The 18,319-nt window shown below is 52.5% G+C and overlaps 7 protein-coding genes across 7 annotated transcripts; 6 read left to right on the top strand and 1 right to left on the bottom strand.

Annotated features, from left to right (window-relative positions):
- Positions 1-555: 555 nt before the first annotated feature.
- Positions 556-1,356, top strand: BO86DRAFT_437509 (glycoside hydrolase family 11 protein; the record flags this gene model as incomplete). Its single annotated transcript, XM_025676062.1, has 2 exons — positions 556-821; positions 876-1,356. The coding sequence occupies 2 exons, from the start codon at positions 556-558 to the stop codon at positions 1,354-1,356; spliced, it is 747 nt and encodes a 248-aa protein (XP_025524744.1).
- Positions 1,357-2,410: 1,054 nt separating this feature from the next.
- On the top strand, positions 2,411-3,771 carry BO86DRAFT_391467 (uncharacterized protein). Its single transcript, XM_025672607.1, has one exon. It carries the CDS (start codon positions 2,574-2,576, stop codon positions 3,552-3,554), a length of 981 nt encoding a protein of 326 aa, XP_025524743.1. The 5' UTR covers positions 2,411-2,573; the 3' UTR covers positions 3,555-3,771.
- Positions 3,772-4,767: 996 nt separating this feature from the next.
- On the top strand, positions 4,768-6,450 carry BO86DRAFT_437508 (HAD family hydrolase; the record flags this gene model as incomplete). The annotated part of the gene is made up of 4 exons (XM_025676061.1): positions 4,768-5,486; positions 5,548-5,597; positions 5,659-5,804; positions 5,857-6,450. Coding segments are annotated over 4 exons (1,509 nt in total), but the record flags the coding sequence as incomplete, so codon positions are not given.
- A 125-nt stretch (positions 6,451-6,575) lies between these two features.
- BO86DRAFT_421232 (sterigmatocystin 8-O-methyltransferase) lies at positions 6,576-8,066 on the bottom strand (the record flags this gene model as incomplete). The annotated part of the gene is made up of 5 exons (XM_025675266.1): positions 6,576-6,738; positions 6,791-7,317; positions 7,394-7,444; positions 7,503-7,781; positions 7,839-8,066. The coding sequence occupies 5 exons, from the start codon at positions 8,064-8,066 to the stop codon at positions 6,576-6,578; spliced, it is 1,248 nt and encodes a 415-aa protein (XP_025524741.1).
- Positions 8,067-9,206: 1,140 nt separating this feature from the next.
- Positions 9,207-10,570, top strand: BO86DRAFT_367822 (S-adenosyl-L-methionine-dependent methyltransferase; the record flags this gene model as incomplete). The annotated part of the gene is made up of 5 exons (XM_025670171.1): positions 9,207-9,347; positions 9,403-9,520; positions 9,567-9,690; positions 9,766-10,156; positions 10,262-10,570. The coding sequence occupies 5 exons, from the start codon at positions 9,207-9,209 to the stop codon at positions 10,568-10,570; spliced, it is 1,083 nt and encodes a 360-aa protein (XP_025524740.1).
- A 1,258-nt stretch (positions 10,571-11,828) lies between these two features.
- Positions 11,829-14,696, top strand: BO86DRAFT_437499 (non-ribosomal peptide synthetase; the record flags this gene model as incomplete). Its single annotated transcript, XM_025676060.1, has 1 exon — positions 11,829-14,696. One exon carries the CDS (start codon positions 11,829-11,831, stop codon positions 14,616-14,618), a length of 2,790 nt encoding a protein of 929 aa, XP_025524739.1. The 3' UTR covers positions 14,619-14,696.
- A 966-nt stretch (positions 14,697-15,662) lies between these two features.
- Positions 15,663-16,389, top strand: BO86DRAFT_381767 (uncharacterized protein; the record flags this gene model as incomplete). Its single annotated transcript, XM_025670788.1, has 4 exons — positions 15,663-15,781; positions 15,811-15,888; positions 15,979-16,188; positions 16,275-16,389. 4 exons carry the CDS (start codon positions 15,663-15,665, stop codon positions 16,387-16,389), a joined length of 522 nt encoding a protein of 173 aa, XP_025524738.1.
- Between the last annotated feature and the right edge of the window lie 1,930 nt (positions 16,390-18,319).

The following is an 18,319-nucleotide window of genomic DNA, read 5'->3' as shown; positions in this document are numbered from 1 at the left end:
CAGCAGTCCGCTTCTTCAGTGATAGTCTGCAACAAACGCCACGTGCTAAATTAAGCATCGCTGAGTGCTCCAGGCACATTGACGTCTATGCCAGACAACAGCAGCAAGAGCAGGATAAGGGTCACTAATCCGGTTCTTTCCACCCTGAGCCAAACGTCCGAACTCCACCCCCTTCACCATTATTTGCGCTACTTGTGCTTCTGCGAGGCTAAAGACTGCATGGGAGGTAATGATTGGATCGAGGGCCAAACGCACTGGCGCCGGGCCGGCGGGGACAAAAGTGGGTGCGGATATCAATTCGAAACACGACGGCTACTGAAATGATTCAGGAGCACGCCCCGACCTCTCAAAACCACCAGAATTAATTTACGACAGACGGTATTGTCTCATCTATTCGATCCTTGGTCAGATTTACGGCACTGCTGCCAGGAGTATTTATAGAGCCGGCATGGCGATCCATTTCCAGTGCCTCAAGCTGCGCTTCTCTGTCCACTCACCAATTCCACCACCAGCATCCATTACATTCTTTACCGCAACACCAACAACACCACCACAATGGTCGCTCTTTCCAACATTCTCCTCGCTCTTTCGGCTGCCTCGGGCGCCCTGGCGGCCCCGAACCGTCTTGCTCTCATGGAAATGGCCAAGCGCAGCCTGACCACCTCCAGCGAGGGCACCTCCAATGGGTACTTCTACTCCTTCTGGACGAACAATGAAGGCTCCGTCACTTACACCAACGGAAATGCTGGTGAATACTCCGTGGATTGGAGTGATGCTGGCAACTTTGTCGCCGGTAAGGGCTGGAGCACCGGTAGTGATCGGTAGGTTTCCTCCTCCGTGCATTCTTTCATCCGTCGATCTAACATTCTAAACAGCGACATCACCTACACCGGTACCTGGACCCCCACCAACAACGGCAACAGCTACCTCTCCGTTTACGGCTGGACCACTAGCCCCCTGGTCGAGTACTACATCGTCGAGCACTACGGCGACTACAACCCGTCTAGCGGATTGACCCAGCTGGGCACCGTGACCAGCGACGGCAGCACCTACAAGATCTACGAGTCGACCCGCACCAACGCCGCCTCCATCGAGGGCACCAGCACCTTCAAGCAGTACTGGTCCATCCGCGACGACGCCCGCGTCGGCGGCACCGTCACCACCAAGAACCACTTCGACGCCTGGGAGAACCTCGGCCTCGAGCTCGGTACCTTCAACTACCAGATCGTCGCCGTCGAGGGCTACGAGAGCAGCGGTTCCGCCGCCATCACCGTCGACAGCGCCACCCACACCACCCTCACCACTCAGTCGACCGTTGCTACCGCCGCTACTGAGGAGGATGAGGAGGACTGCTAGGCGTTGATTTCCTGGATCTTCAATTGAGGTCGCTGTATATAGTGTCCCTGGAATGGGAGATTGGATGTCAATAGTACACCTTTCGTCAAACTTGACGGATAGCGGGAATGCCCGGTCTTCCATGCGGTCGGGTGGGAAAGGACATCTCTTGTCCCCGGTCTCGTCCTCTAGCCTAAGTTGATTGCATGAGCTCATCGTATCTCGAAATGATAATCCACAAGGTCCACCATGAGCGTGAATGAAGCGGGGCTAGAGGAGATTTATGATAGATCCCTTGTCCTCTGTAGTTCCTTATTTTGAACACAGCCATGCATCCCCAAAAGCCACAAGGTAGAACGGAAGCATGTGACAGCAACAACCCGGCACAGGCCACCCCCGAGGACTGGCGATCCTGAGCTGGTAAGCTCGGTCTCTTCTTCTGTTCCACATGTATGAATTCACCGCAAGCGAAGGTCGCGGCTGTAACACAGACGGCGGGGTCGATGTAAATGCGTATATTATCATTACCGCCAGAATTGGGATGGTATCAGTATTCACATGATGGAAGATTTGCAGAGCCCTCCGCACGGCTTATGGGAGCCGCTATCCTATCTACTCAATGTTCAATAACCCGTCAACGGCTTTTGCTGAGTCTTCCCCTCCCACGATGGATACCTACTGAATCGAGGCGGTGCCATTTTGCCAGTGGCCCCTCGGAAAGAGAGTCTACGGTGGCCTCCAGGCTGTGTATTCTCGGTCGGAGCTCCCTGGGAATACGATTTGCACTGCTTCGAACGCCATGTTGCCAAGACACAATACATCGCACGAGGATTCACATGATTCACATGAGGTGAGCCTATTCTGTATTCTATATTATAGATCGCCTTTATCCCATGATCAAGATCGTGATGCTAGATACTCCTCTGGCATCCCATGTGGTAGCGGAGTTAGATAGTTGTTGGGTCGCCGTATGATCACTACTAAATGAGAAAGTCGCGCAAAAGTGCCGGAGTATAAACCCCCCCCTTGCCCCCGGCCCCCGAGCCGAATTTTCTCACTCACTCTCCCTCCCTCCCTCTCTTTTACTCCTCACGGTGCGGCGTGGAATACCGTGCGCGCACTTGAATCTCTCGCACCAAGTCGTCTTGTGGGACGGTCTCGTTTCCTATGGCGCGTCGCTGTCTCTGCTGAGCTCTCATGCTTTTTGCAGCCTATGATTGAACAGCCTGTAATCGCCGATGATGAGTGTAGAGGTCCTGCTGTTGGTTATCTTTGTGGGTGCGATTGTCAGCTATTTTCTACTGCGTCCACGTGGAATCGGCGAGGACACTGGCGGCATGACCAAGCTTGCACCGATCGAAGACTGGGACCCGATTGTCGCATTGAAGAACTCAACCGTCGCGATGCGAGCAGCCAGGGTAGGGGCACCAACCTTGAAGAGTCTATGGCGGCTCAAAAATCCATTCGTGTCGGACTCGGTGGAGCTACAGCTCTCCTACCGCCAGGCCTTATACAAGGCACTTGCCAAAGTCGACGATAGTGCATGGAGAGGCATCGCTCGGGTGGTGGCCGATGCCGTCAGACCTCTTCTTTTCCGATGCACAGCTCCGGATGGTGTCTGTATCACCGCCGACCTGCGACAGGTCAGCCTCAATACCTCTCTTGCCGCCGTTCTGAAGGCTCTCTTCAACATTGACAACATCGCTTGCGACAAACTGAGCTACGTGGGCTCGGAAATCCATCGCATCACTACAGAGGGCAAGCGACACGCTCTAACAGCTGACGCATCCAAGGACATTCCCGAGGATGTCCGGCGTTCGGCGGATACCTTGATTCAAGCCCTACAGGACGTATTCATTGACGCTGCAGTATCGACGGAGCTGGCGGAGACGATCCTATACCGCGTCTCGGGCTCCCCGCCCCCCGAAGAGTTCAACCCGCTGAACCTGCTCCTCCCCGCCTTTGAAGCCCCATGGCGATCGATCCTCTACACCCTCCTCGCAGCTCTACAGCCCGGCCCACGGAGCCCAGAATACGCCCTGACATTGCGAAATCGGCCGCCGGACCGTTCCCCAGACCCTCAGTCGTTAGCCATCGCATATGAGTCCCTCCGCCTCTACCCGCCCATCCGCCGCATCAGCCGGGTTTTAAAAATCCATCGATATCGAAGCGATCCAGCGGGACCCATCGACCTGGGGCGCGACCGCGCAACAATTTGACCCCGGGCGGTTTCTCACGCCCGACGGACAACAGATCCGATCGTCCTTGGTCGGATCACAGCAATTCGCCTGGATTCCGTTCGCAATCGGAACGATGAAGTGCCCGTCCGCTCGGGTGTTTTCAGTCCGGATGATTGTTGTTGTCGTGGGCGAGATTCTGCGGCAGTTGTTCCCGGACGACACCCCTATGGAGTGGGATTTGGATGGGGAGGAGTGGGATGCTGCTGCAAGGAGGGGGGACGTGCTCCGGGCGGGGAGGGGGGAATATCAGGGTGTGCGTGTTGTTTCTATTTGTCGAGGATAGCCGCCGATGTGCGGTGGTCGGCTTGGGTATACTTGTGTAAATTCGGATGGCGACATTCTTCAGAGAATCTCCTTCAGATCGCACTTCGCAATCGGAGAGGAAAAGACATATTCGAGATATGTATCCCAGCAGACTCATTTATGGTCGAATTGGGAAAAAAACAAGGACCCAAAGCTTGGCATTTCTCAACACATTGCCGATTGTATCTCACCCGGCACTTAAACCACCCGCTCCACATTATATTAGACAGCGTGAGGTGTGGTTGATGGGGAACGGTCTTATTGGCTCTTATGCCTCGAGATAGCTTGGATTTCAATGCCTTCCGATCCCACACAGGAAGGGCCGCGAAATGATTAGTCGACGGAGTGTATCTCAGATGACTAGTAGCTCCCGCTAGATGTATAGAATAATCAGAAACGAGTAGCCTACCCCCTCAGATCACTAATCGATGTGCAACTAAGAATTCTTCGAGTCAAGTTCAGTAATAAAGGATCGGATGAAACACTGTCCAGACTACCAGACTTTTTATATACAGATATGTCGATTGGTCTGCATAGATCCTTGATAATGGTTATCTCCCATCTATCCATGATGGATGCGGTCGCTTTCTTCCTAGCGCCATTCATCCACCATAGAGATCCATAATTACTTGATCGCATAACAAGTCGTCGCCTGATGCTAACCAGCTAGAAGCATTGTTCAGTCAAGACTGAGATTTTATGATTAGTCGTTGTGGAGTTCGCCCTCAGAAGGGTGCCGTCGATTCCGGATGCTTTTTACGCTGTACTTCGCATCAAGTTCCAGCATAACAATATAAAGCAGCCTACCTCATCCCCCCCGGCCATCGGAGATCTTCGTAGCCATTTTCCACGGTGGGTTCGAAAGTGATCTAGCTCGATATCGCCAACAACAATGTCCCCCATCAAAGCACTGGTCCTAGACTTCGCTGGAGTTCTATGCTCATGGACCCCGCCAGCCCAAAGCCCGTTCTCCCCGGCACAACTCAAACAAATCATGTCCTCCGAGATATGGTTCGATTACGAGCGCGGGAGATATTCCGAAGAAGAATGTTATGCGAAGCTAGTGGAAAGGTTCTCCATCAGCGCTGCGGACATGGCTTCCACCATGATACAGGCCCGACAGAGTCTGGAGATAAACCACACAGTGCTTGAGCTTCTGAGCAAAACAAGAAAGCGCAACCCCGGGCTCAAAGTGTATGGCATGACGAACACGCCTCGCGCGGAGCAGGAATGCATTAGTCGCATCGTGGACAGCTATCCGGTCTTCGACCATGTATATCTCTCCGGGGTTGTCGGGATGCGCAAACCAGATCTTGGATTCTATTGGGTCGTTCTCGCGGAGACGGGACTGAAGCCTGACGAGGTTGTGTTCGTGGACGACAAAGCAGAGAATGTGTTGGTCGCGCAATCCGTGGGGATGCACGGCGTGGTGTTCAAGAACGTCGCGGATTTCAATCAACGAATCCGGAACCTGCTGGAAGACCCTGTCTCTCGGGGTTTGAGGTATCTCAGGTCGAATGCAAAGAGCCTGCTCACTGTGACTAGCGATAACTCAGTGATTCACGAGAATTTTGCGCAATTGTTGATTCTGGAGCTCACGGGCGACCGGTGAGCTTCTCTTTTCAGTCTTTTGTGTGGCATGTGGAATGTCTAACGAACGTGGGCTTAGAGACTTGATTGAACTCGAACCTTGGGATCGAACATGGAACTACTTCATTGGTTGGTCAAATTCTTCCTGAGCCCGGTGTTGCAGCTATTAATACCGTGGGACTGTTAAAAGGGATTCCTCAGTCGCCCACGAGCACTTTCCCCAACGATCTGGACACCACCTCTATCGCGCTCTCGGTTCTTCCAATTCATAAGGACGTCGTCTCTGGTGTGATGGACGAGATCCTGCTTCTCTTGGACAATGATGAGATAGTCCCGGTATGATCATCGTGAATTCATCGGCATCTCCCTTCCTAACAAACCTCGGAAGACATATTTCGATCCCACCCGCCCTCGAGTCGACCCCGTCGTGTGTGTGAATGTACTCAGCCTGTTTGCCCAGAATGGCCGAGAATGCGAATTACTCGCCACCTTCAACTGGATCCTGGACGTTCTGCGACATAGAGCCTACCTGCAGGGCACAAGATACTACATCAGTCCGGACGCCTTCTTGTACTTCCTAGCCCGCCTCTCGACCTTCCTGAGGATGAGTCCACTCCGCGCTCGGCTTGTACCTCTGCTGGGAGAAAGATTGCATGAGCGAATTGGTGCCACTGGCGACGCCATTTCGCTGGCCATGCGGGTCTATGCGTGCAAGCTGCTCGGGATGTCGAATCTGCTCGATGAAAGTACATTGCGGGACATGCAGTGTGAGGACGGTGGCTTCCCTACTTGTTGGGTCTATAGATTCGGATCGACTGGGGTGAAAATTGGGAACAGGGGTTTGACTACTGCGCTTGCAATAAAGGCCATCGAAATGCCTCTCACTCCGCGGGATGTTGGGATTGACACGGAACAACGGTCACAATGGTGGTTCTGGGGAGGTGTAGAGTTGTTGAACCCTTACAGGTTTTGGAAGTCATAGGAACAACGACCATAGTTCGATACTGGATCCTACACTTCCTCTTCTTCTCTCGCTATGTTTCCCTGCAGAATCAATATACCTTAATGAATAACAGTATATCTTCAACTGCATGAAGGCTGTCGCGATCATCCGGTCCACTCGAATTCGATCAAAGCCATTTCCGCACCGTCCAGGTGCCGACAGCCAAGCAATCGGAATCTCGAGTCCGTTTGCTTGAAAACCCGCGTCCAGTCTTCGATATCCCGCTCATAGGCGTTGAACAGGCCTATCATGCCCAAGCCCATTGTCCTGTCACGGCCTGTTAGCCCAAAGTCCCATGGCGGCAATCGGGGCAACCTACCGTGCCAACCTTTCCCTGCAGATAGGAACCTCTCCTGGCTCAGGCATGCAGATCTCGTTGACAATGACCCGTGCACCCGGTCGCAGCGCAGGAATCAGTGCATGGAGAATCTTGATACAGTACTTGTCCGACCAGTTATGCAGGATCCACCGCAGGAAATACGCGGAAGCGACAACCGACTGCTCTTGGAAGAAGTTGTGGGCCATAAAGCTCACGCGGTCGGCGACTTCTGGTGGCAGATCGAAGTCAGCTCCTGCTATGGTGCTTTCGAGGTCCTGCACCACAAATTTCAAGGCTGGGAACTTCGAGGCCACTGCAACCGCAACTTGTCCTCGTGAGCCGCCAACATCCACAACTGGGCCTGCCCTCAGCCGACTCCAGTCATAGGACTCTACTACTTTCGAGGCAGAATAGCTCTCGCTTGAGGCCCACACGTTCATGGCACTGGCCATCCGGGCCCCGCGCACAGGATCTGCCTCCAGGACCTCGTAAATCGGACGATCCGTGTTCTCGGCGAGGGAGAAGCCCTAGCACATACAAATCCATTATCAGCGACTTGTCTTGGAATAAATGAGCCAGAGGGTATATGCAGGTAGTGCTTACCGTCTCATTGGGCTCATCCGACCGTGGCCATTTCTGCATAGCATTGGGCGCCTGGAATGGAAAATAGAGTTAGTGCTAATGCCCTCATAGACCTCGCGGTAACACTTACACAAAGAATAGCCTCTGTCAGTTCGTCAATGGAGAAAGCCATCCAGCGTGCTATATCACCATCTCTCATCACCACCGACCGAGGGGTATGGGCCACAAATCCCCGTCGCGGCTCGCGGAACACCCGCAAGGTCATCGCGTGGCGCAGGACATGTTTGACCACCCCCTCCCTCAGGCCCGTCTGCTCTGCGATCGATGCAAAACTCATCTCCATGTCCGGCTTGATTAGAGTGGCGATGTTGAAGCGTTGGATCACTACCATACTCATGAACCCCACCGGCTATATTACATTGTGAGTTATGGTTGTCGAGGTTGGACCTGACGCGTCATGACTTACCGCTCCATCGAAGAATGCGCTCACGGGATCGGTGAGCAGATATCGTAGCTCGGAAGCCGAATCTAGGATTGATTCTTTTGCATCCTGTAGCTCCCGTGGTAGGGTGATTCCCCCGTTGGGCTCGAAGGAAGGGTACGGTAGGTTCCGCTGCTTGAGACAGTCCTCGATTGTCCTGGTCGCGGTACTGATGGAGGCTGCAAGGTCCCCTAGTCGAGGGGAGCTCGTCATGCTTGAACACACTGCGCAGAGGGGGGGATCGGCAACGGCTGTCGCTCCCCCGGTGGTAGTTGGCTTCTGAGCCACTGGCCCCTCTTGCGTGATCATGGTGAGTTTGCTTTCTAATTGGGAAGGAGATCTGTTTATCTGGGAAGTGCCTGGCATGAAGAGTTGAAGTCGGTTGCTCTCAAGATGTTTTAAGAGTAGGATAGGATCGGCTTTCGTTCTGATGGGCTTTTTGACCTATGACCTCTGTTTACTATGTTGGTAATCGTTGACGCGTTTAGTTCAGGTATAGGCGTAGCGGTACGTTTGTATCCTGCTTGTTGTGGAAGGCCAACGTTGCCATGGTCATGGATTATACATATTGTGGGACCAAATGGCTGGCTGACTTGCGCCGGGTCCGATGTGTTGCTTCGCTCATTCCCCGAAATTCATGTGATCCGGATCACATGCTGATGCAAAGAGCAGACTCATGGACGATACTTTCCCAGCCACTGTCGGTCAGTATTCTGTCATCATCCTAGAAGAAGTCCGAGTCTAGGCCTGGGTCAACCCGAGAAGGTTTCTATGTGGCTTCTGGTGGAACCAAAGTACAAGAGAACCACAGTTGAGGGAACGAAGACCATGATGAATACGTAAGTGGCTCCTTATCTGTTTAAAAAAAAAGTTTGTTGAAGTGGGATGTTCGTTGAAGTGAGAGGTGGGGGGGATTGGACCCTACATGATGATTCCTTTCGACAAGTATGGCCCCAGTCTCATGCAAAGTGAATGACATCGATATCTTTGTCTTCATCCTAGATGCATTCATCGTCGTTAACCTTTTTTTCTAGCTTTCACAACTAGGAGTGACTTTACGGCGTTGTTAACAGATTCACATGGGTGGATCGGTTAACTCGGACTCTCCTACCCCCCATGGTTGCATCTGAATTCCACCGGTTCATATTCAGCTCTCAGGCAATATACCTTGGTACTCCCGCAGGGCACAGATTTCTTTATGGTATTTTGTCTTAAATTTAAGTCAAAACAGGACCATATCCTGTCTTTTTCACCATAATCGCCCTATCGCTTTTCTTCTCAGAATACTTCCATACCATCGAACACCGGCCAAACCCCGTCCCTGTAAAACAGTAGCACCCAAATCAACAAAATATGGACGAAGCTCTCGATCATGTTAGAGATCTCGCCAAATGTCTGGATGAAGACAATCGCGGCAGGTTGGTGAATGAGCTGCGCGATCTCATTGTTTCACTCGAGCCGGAGGAAGATGCTGTTCAGCGCATCACTTTTGCTGTATGTCTATTGATGCGCAGGTTGGGCGATGCTAACGACGCAATAGCCCCTCGAGGTCTATGGGGCGAGAATAGGCGTTAAGCTGCGTCTATTTCATCTGCTCGCCTCGAGTGACTCAGGCATCCATCTCGATCGGCTGGCCAAAGAGACCTCTGCTGACGAAATATTGCTTGGTATCAAAATGTGCTCCCATATGACGAGGAAGCTAATGTATCTTAGGCCGTATTATGCGTTATCTCGCGAGCGTCCGTATGATCACAGAGCTCGGACCCGACCTCTTTGCAGCGAACAAGATGACCCGGACTCTGGCCTCTCCCAAGGGCGAGAGCTATATCAACTCCTAGTAAGGCTGCCTTCGCTCGAACCCGCACCAGAGCTAGTGAGGAAGGGATCCGCTAACATAGCATCGCTCTTCAAGCTACGAGCTAATCCTTCCCGTGATGGCCAAGCTGCCCCCGTTCCTCGAGCGAACAGGCTATGAAAATCCCACAGACTCTCTCAACCTGCCTCTGCATGACGCATTCGGCTGTAAAGGCGACCTGTTCGCGTTCCTGAAAGCCCACCCGGAGAAATGCGCCATGTTCCACAACCACATGCATTTCCAGAGAAACCAGACCACTAACTGGGCCAAGCTTGCAACCTTCCTTCGCAGTAAGGGAACAGCAACAGATGAGGTCTTATTTGTGGACGTTGGCGGGGGCACCGGCCATCAATGCCAGCGGGTGCTACAGTACGACCCCGACATTCCCGGTCGATTTATCCTTCAAGACTTACCCCAGGTTATGGAGAGTGCCCCAACCATCCCGGGCGTTGAGAAAATGGATTACAATATTTTCGAGGAACAGCTGGTCATAGGTAAGACTCGGAGACGATGACTCCAGCGTAGACTTTGCTGATTGGCGATAGGTGCCAAGTTCTATTATTTCCGCGGAGTTCTCCACGATTTCCCTGACAGCAGCTGTCAATCAATCCTGCGGAATACCGCAAAGGCGATGCGCAGCGATTCAACTCTCCTTCTTGATGAGATGGTTCTGCCCAACAGTGGAATTGACTGGATGGCTACAGCGATGGATTTGCAGATGATGGCGAACGTCGGGGCACAGGAACGGACTCGCGGGGCTTGGGCCAAATTACTGGATTCTGCGGGTCTGAAGCTAGTGGACGTTCAGTATCATGGGTTAGACCCATACCAGGCCCTGATCGTTGCGGTAAAGCAAGCCTGAGGTGAGGGAAGGGTCTAGTAATGGTTATTGGTCGGTGCTTTTACAAGTATTGCTTTTTGTATTATGACAACAGATTGACCCAATTGAACGTGTTCTTGTGTTAACACCATTTATTGTCGTGGTTGGCCAAGGCTCCGAATGGAGTTCACAGATTCAGTTGTCCAGGTGCTGGGCTTTGGCAATCGCAACGTGAGGGCGAGTATACGTAGTAGTTAACTGCCCTTGCATATCTCTTTCTTAGGCGGCGGCCACGGCTTGCCGAGTTTCCTTTCCCTTCCCTCCGTCTCTTCTGTTCTTCCTCTTTGCTCCCATCATCCTCAAGTGTTAATGTCAACGAAGGTCCCTGCACAACCTTGATGTTCCTTCAACGTGTCATCAGCACTACTCTTTATTCTCGAACTTTATTCTTTTAGCCTCTCTCATCGGCTCCTCCCCGTTATCTTTCCTCCCCGGTAAGAGAAGTGACAACTGCCTCCTGACACCACCGGTATAACACACAATCATCATTGCCAGCATCGACCTAGACCACTTTCCCCTCCCCCACCTCCTTCAGTGGTTCGAATAGACTTTTTCACCGTCCCTCTTTTTCTTTGACATCCGACAGCCTTTTAATCGCTAAGTCAAACGGGACGCTTACGTCGGAGGTACCACCCATGTCAGCTTTGCAATCGCGGTTCGGTTCAATTTCCATGATGACTTCCACTTCTCACAATGCAAAGCTTGACAGGCTTACACGTGCGTTGGCAGACCCGGAATGTCCGAAACGAAGATACTCGCTGCTTGTCAGTAGGTTGGATAGAGCGGAGTTACTTGGAAAAAGCGATTCTAGACTCGTGTCGGCCGAAAACATGTCGCTCAGAAGCTTGTCTCCACTGATAATGGTGTTGAAATCTCTTACGGTCTTGATGAGTGCACCACACAGTCCAATACGCCACCGTGCTCATTTCCATGTGGTATCACAGGCTAAGGCTACGGTGCGGCCATTCCCTGGAACCTCAAGCTCCGCAATGCCGAGTAAGATTTGCAAGCTTTGACTTACTCCGAGGTGACCCAACAGACCTTCGAATTGTTATGCCGGTCGGGACTTCAGAGACTGGAACCCCGAGATACAGATGCAGAAGCTGCGAGAGGTTATAAGGGCGTGCCATCAGATGCCTAGGCAGTGAGCGCTTTTCACATACCATCTTAGATTTGCCTCTTTGCACCAGAACACCGCTGCATTCGATTTCTTGTCAAGGTCTCTCTATCGTTCGAAAATATGACGTGCGAAAACCTCCTTCAATTGCTCCAGGCCGTGGCTGGGGAGAGGGAAAGTGGGCAGATTATTTGTTACTCCTCGGGCCCGACCAAATGCCGCAGCACTTACTCCTATTGCGACCTCTTGCGTGAGGCACGTCAGGCTAGTCAAGCACTCTGCCGCAGGAATGCCAATGACATCCTGCCCCAGTCACCAGTGCTTCTGCATTTTACATCCCACTGGGACAACATCGTCTGGTTCTGGGCAGTGATGTTGGCGGGATGTATTCCGGCCATGTCCACGGCGCTTCCCAACAGCCCCCTCCTCCGCACGGCTCATCTCAAACATCTGTCCGTAATGCTGAAGCAGCCTTTGTGCTTGACTCGAGAGAGCCAGGTGCCTGAATTTGGTGACCAGAATGCAATACGCCCCGTATTCGTCGAATCTCTCAATTTGTCAGCATCGTCATTTGTGGAGAACATAAATATCAACCCTGGGCCAGATGACACTGCCGTCATGCTCCTCACCTCCGGCAGCACCGGGAATTGCAAAGCAGTTTGCCTAAGCCACGGTCAAATCCTGGCCGCGAACGTCGGCAAGCTTTCAGTCGTCTCGCTCCCCGGTAGAAGCTTAATGAACTGGGTTAACCTCGACCATGTTGCAGCATTGGTTGAAATCCATTTGCAAGCCATGCTCGCTCGCATGGATCAAGTGCATGTTCCCGGATCGGATCTCCTGTCGAATCCTACCACCTTTCTTGACTTGATCGACACACACCGTGTCTGCCGGACATTTGCGCCCAATTTCTTCTTAGCCAAACTTCGAGCCACCCTTGAAAATCTACAGGACACGCCTCAGTGGGATCTCAGCTGTCTCACATACATTGCTTCAGGCGGAGAAGCTAATGTGACTCGAACATGTGCTGGCATCTCGAAACTATTGGTCCAACACGGCGCCCCATCGAATGTTATCGTACCTGGGTTCGGAATGACTGAGACATGTGCCGGGGCCATTTTCAATACGCGATGCCCCGAGTATGACGAACAGGAGAAGCTAGAATTCGCGGCAGTCGGCCAATGCATGCCGGGCATCCAGGTTCGGATCACGGATGGCTCGCCCGCCAACACCTGCGTTCCGCCAGGCGAGGTTGGAAGCCTTGAAGTCACCGGCCCTGTAGTATTCAAATCTTACTTCAACAACGTTCGAACCACAGCGGACTCCTTCACAAGCGATGGATGGTTCAAGACGGGCGACCGTGGTTTGCTTGACCCGAACGGCTATCTCATCATGGCCGGTCGCGACAAGGACACAATGATAATAAACGGCCTCAAGTATAACCCTCAAACTATTGAGAGAGCACTGGACGATGCGAACATCCCAGGCCTTGCTCCTTCTTATAACTGTTGTTTCTGTTCGCTACCTCAGGGGGGTGATACGGAAGAAATCTGTGTGGTCTACCTACCAACGTTTCAAGCAGACGATATGGTTGCCCGGGTTCAAACGACTGATGCTATCTCCCAGACCGTCATGATGTGCACCGGTGCACGACCGCAAGTCATTCCACTCTCAAAGCCTCTCCTCCAAAAGACAGCACTGGGCAAACTCTCTCGGGCGCAGATCAAAGGTAGCTACGAGAGAGGGGAGTACCAGCCTTACCAGGAGCTGAACAGCAAGATGGTAAAGCTCTACCGAAGCATTACAAAAGCACCACCAAGAGACGAACTCGAATCTACGCTCCTCGCAATTTTCTCCGACACCCTCGGGCTCGAAGACGAAGACTTCGGAGTACAAAGTCCACTTCTCGACTTGGGCATCACCTCAATCGAGCTGATCAAGCTTAAGAAGGCCCTCGAGGAACTCTTAGAGCTGTCTCAGGAAATCCCAATCATCACACTTCTTAGAAACCAGACCATTCGAGCGCTAGGTGAATCTGTTCGAGATCTCCAGAATCTCGCATCCCAAGCTCCCCAGGTTTATAATCCGGTCGTTGTTCTGCACAACGAGGGCCACAAGACACCGCTCTGGCTCGTCCACCCGGGGGTCGGCGAAGTGCTTGTCTTCTTGAACCTGACCAAATACATTCAAGACCGCCCGGTTTTTGCCCTCCGAGCGCGAGGTTTCAACGACTCGGAGGAGCCATTCGCTAGTATCGACGATGCAGTTACCACATACCACAGAGCGATTAAGCAGACACAGCCTGAAGGCCCCTACGCGATTGCCGGCTACTCCTACGGTGCCATGCTCGCCTTCGAGACCAGCAAGCGACTCGAGCAACACGGGGATACTGTGGGATTTCTCGGCTCGTTCAATCTTCCTCCACATATTCGATCGCGCATGCGCCAGCTGGACTTCCGGCAGTGTCTGCTGCATCTCGCGTACTTTTTGGAACTGATGAGCGAGGGTCGCGCGAGTGAGCTGGCGACGGAGCTTGGGGACGCCATCTCGCAGGAGGAAGCGCTGGATATAGTGTGGGGGAGTTCAGACCCAAAACGGCTGGCGGAGCTGGCACTGACGAGGCAGGGTCTTCTGAAGTGGGCGTGTCTCGCGTTCGGCCTGCAGAGTATGGCAGTAGAATATGAGCCGTCCGGGTCGGTTGTCGGCATTGATTGTTTCTATTGTATCCCACTTGCGGGAGTGGCGTCCTCCAAGCGCCAGTGGTACGACGAGCACATGGTCAAATGGAAGGATTTCGCGCGGTCGGAGCCGCGGTTCCACGATGTGGCGGGCGCGCACTACACAATGCTGTCGCCAGAGCATGTATTTGGGTTTCAAAAGACGTTGCGGCGGGCGCTGGAGGAGAGGGGACTTTAACACGAGGTTTTTCAAGTATTGTGTTGGTGTGTGATAGTCTTGGACTTCTTCTGGAATTGCATAAGAGACTGGTTTTGGTTAGTTGTTTTCAGATCGACTCCGCTGCTTGGGAGGTTATGTATTGGTGAATATATGAGTATGAATGCATTGTGATTGGCCTTATTGCTGCCTTCTTGCCTCCCCGTATCCTTCTTTCCCGTTCGAGTCAGCTGACTGTCAAGTAATCGAGAATCCAGCTGTCTGAAGTTGTACAGTCAATGTCATCATGTTCCCTTGTACCTTTTGATGATATTACACGCCTTCAGGCTTTTCTCCAGACATTCAATTAGTTGGACATTGCTGTGTGGGACAGGGCTCGGTCTGGGTGAAAAATGCTAGCAAAGTCCTCGGGAGAAGACCATTTGATGAAATTCAGGGCGGTTGACGGTCCCTGACGTCAAAGTGACCAACCTGTCAGACGGCCCGATATTTGATGGACATTAGCAACCTTGTCATCCAGGGTGACTTGTGCGGAGCCAGTGAAACTGGGTTACAGAGTGTACGTGAACCGTGTCGCGGAGCGGCAACATCCGTTGCATCGCCTAGCCCAGTCACACCAGGTCGCCGAGTTAGCTGGCACACAATCCACGTCAGTATGGCCCAGCGCTTGCAAGCAAATAACTACGTGGTGCAATAGACTTAGACTCTTGTGGAAATACCCGAGATCTTGACGTCGCACGCCGATCTGCAATGGCGGACCCGGAGATCTGGGTGTCAGTCCGATACGAGAAATTTAAATCCCGACTGAACACCACGAACACCTTTCACGGACCTCGAATCGGAGGATGAACGGTTGACCCTTGCGTCGATACTGTGCTAGATCATCTGTGATACCAGTGCCGTCAGCTTCGTATCGCGCTGAAAGCATTTCCCTGTTGCGTCTGGAGAACGAAAATATGTAAACCCCCTCTAGTCTGGGCCATCAACATCTTTCTCCCATCCAGCACCGCACCAGTTCCAACAGCAACTTGAATGAAATCAGCCTTCTCTAAGAGCATTGCAGCCATGATTCCCCTTCCCAGCAAGACCACTCCCCCGACCAAGAAGTCCGACGAGGTGATCATTCCTCTGCTATACTACGTCCAGCGCATCCAGCGGTATCCCCTTCCCCTTGTGATCATCTGGTTCGAGCGATCACTAACTCAGGAACAAGCCTGATGTACGAGATCCCCTCTGACGAGGAGGCCCTCAAGCTGCTGGAGGAGAACTTCAGCCCCGAAACCACCTTCGAGTGAGCATCGCCTCACCCTCCCCGCTCTCCCCAGCACCGACATGCTATCGCAGAGACCATCGCTCCACTAACATACAATGACCCCCGCAGATGGAACTACGAAAAGCTCCACTTCGACGACTTCAAGAACTTCGTCCAGAACTGGCGCTCCCGCTACACCTTCCTCGAGTTCAAGTTCCACGAGGCCATCGCCTCCCCAGACCCCAGCGACCCGGAGGGCCGCGGCGGTACCCTCGGGTTCGGCATGCGCGGTCGCGTGATCGGGAAGGATGATGGCAAAATTTATGAGGGGAGGGTTCAGTACGTTATCTCTTCCGTCTTTTCCGGCTTTGGAGTGTGGGGAGTTTGTTTTGGGGAGGGTCAGCGATGCTAACTCTTGAGTTCAGTGCCATCTTCAAGGTGGAATGGGTCCCCGGGCAGAATGGGGGCGAGGATCGCCGCGTGATTACTCGCAGTAATCAGGTGTTGCAGGGTCCGTATGTCATTGAGGAGGAGAGATGAGGTGGTTCATTCTCGACTCCTGGAGAGGACTTCGGATGAAGGTCTTCTGTGATGGGACGAGGTGGTGCTAACTGGCAGAGGTGGAGGTATGAGCCGTGAGGAGACTTTGCTAGCTAGTTTGTGCTCGGGAGCAATCGAATGCGACGTATGACTTGGATCTCCTTCCAGTTCCATCGTGTACGGGTTGTAACAGGGGAATGGTGGAGGGGCTTCGACATTGAGTTTGTATTTTCGCTCTGTCACACTTATCACGCACCATTCGATGTATGGACTTGGCCTCCTGCTTGACACTTCTTGAACGGCTCAATGGTAAGCAAAACATGCGTGGGAGAGATTCGGAGAGAAACACACACACACAAAAAAAAAAGGCGAACCGAGCAGAAAGAGGAGAGGATGGGAAAGTGGAAAGGAAGGGACAGATATGAGGGGAAGGTTATGCTAGGAAGGTTATTATGTATTCATCCTTCGGGAGAATACATAATATCTTTCTCGTCGATTTCACTGGTATTTCGAGGATTGAGATGAGACATACATCCAGCATCGTTCAAATGCATTTCACATTGTGCAAGTATCATACAAACAAGCATATGGCGTTACCGGTTGATTGATGGGCCTCCAAGGGGCTGCAAAATGATTCTTTTCCTGCCGACATAGCGGGTACCAGGGTCTTGGCTTCGATGAAGGATGAGGCGGGCATCTTAGTTAATAACCTGCGATAAGCAACTTACACCAGTGCGAAGATAGGTTCATTGCAGCGTCTTCTACTCTCGGTTTCTGGACTAGAGGGGTTAATGCGCAACCCCTGAGCCGACGATACGCGTGGGAGCGGCGAGCCGGGCTACACTGCCGATCGATCCCCCTCGATGGGAACTGCGGGGCGCGATCCACGGTTCAGCTTCCAGCGGCAGGGCACATATCATACTCGGTGAGGTCGTGTATGATCGTCAGTGGAGCCGGATACGTACATACACTACTTCAATGCTGTCTAGCAGAGTCCCACCTAATATGGATCCTTTTCTCGGTCATCTAACCGTGAAAGTACCGAAGTATCGGATAACCTAAGCATACGCCTCAGATGCTTCTTGAATAGGAAGTGGTAGAAGAGCGATTCAGGCGGTAAACGTGATAGTCACAGTAATGGAAAAATGACATTCGTAAAGAACGAAACCCAGTACACACTACTCATCCGTTGGTACATAAACTTCCGATTCTTCCGGCGAGGACGGGGATGGGGTTCTACAGTCGCGGGCCATTCTGATCGACGATGAGCGCTCTTGGTTTTCTGCATGCGCAGTTGGTTGTCTCCTGCCTGGAGCAGTTCTCTGACAACGAGAAGGTTGACCTCTGCGCGGAGTCTGAAAGGTATTTCAGTGACCGAGTCTCTCGTTCGTGTGATTTTCGTCGCTGACACGAGGGGGTCTCGAGCGTACTGCGACAGGAGATCGGGCAATGCTTCCTCACAATACACCAAGTTATCGTGGAAGCTGACAGCAACGGAGTGGACAGTGAGGGCTACTTGACTGATCGATCAGATAACACCAGATAACCAGAGCCACGTGCACCCTGTCCAGCGCGTACCAGACAACACGTCCATGATCCTGCAGCCCTAAGTGTGGATTTTCGTGATACTTTCAACATCTCGCCGGAGGTAAGGGTGTGATTGGCTCGCTCCAGAGCTACCCCTGTCGACGCGTCCCAATTAACACGTCCGAGGCTTCAGCCTTAAAGGCGGATTTTCATGATCAGTTGACATCTCGACTGAGGGGCTGGTCTGATTGGCTGGATTTATGCGAGCCCCTGTCATCGCGTACCAAGCAACACGTCTGGGTGTCCTGCAGCCCTAAAAGTGGATTTTCGCGATGCTTTTGACATCTCGACAGCGAGATGAACCAGGCAGTTCGATGGAGTGGGAGGGCTGGGAAAGCGCCGC

The sequence above is a fragment of the Aspergillus japonicus genome, assembly GCF_003184785.1.
Source record: "Aspergillus japonicus CBS 114.51 unplaced genomic scaffold BO86scaffold_52, whole genome shotgun sequence".
Classification (NCBI taxonomy): Eukaryota; Fungi; Ascomycota; class Eurotiomycetes; order Eurotiales; family Aspergillaceae; genus Aspergillus; species Aspergillus japonicus.
This window is presented reverse-complemented; position numbering and strand designations above follow the sequence as displayed.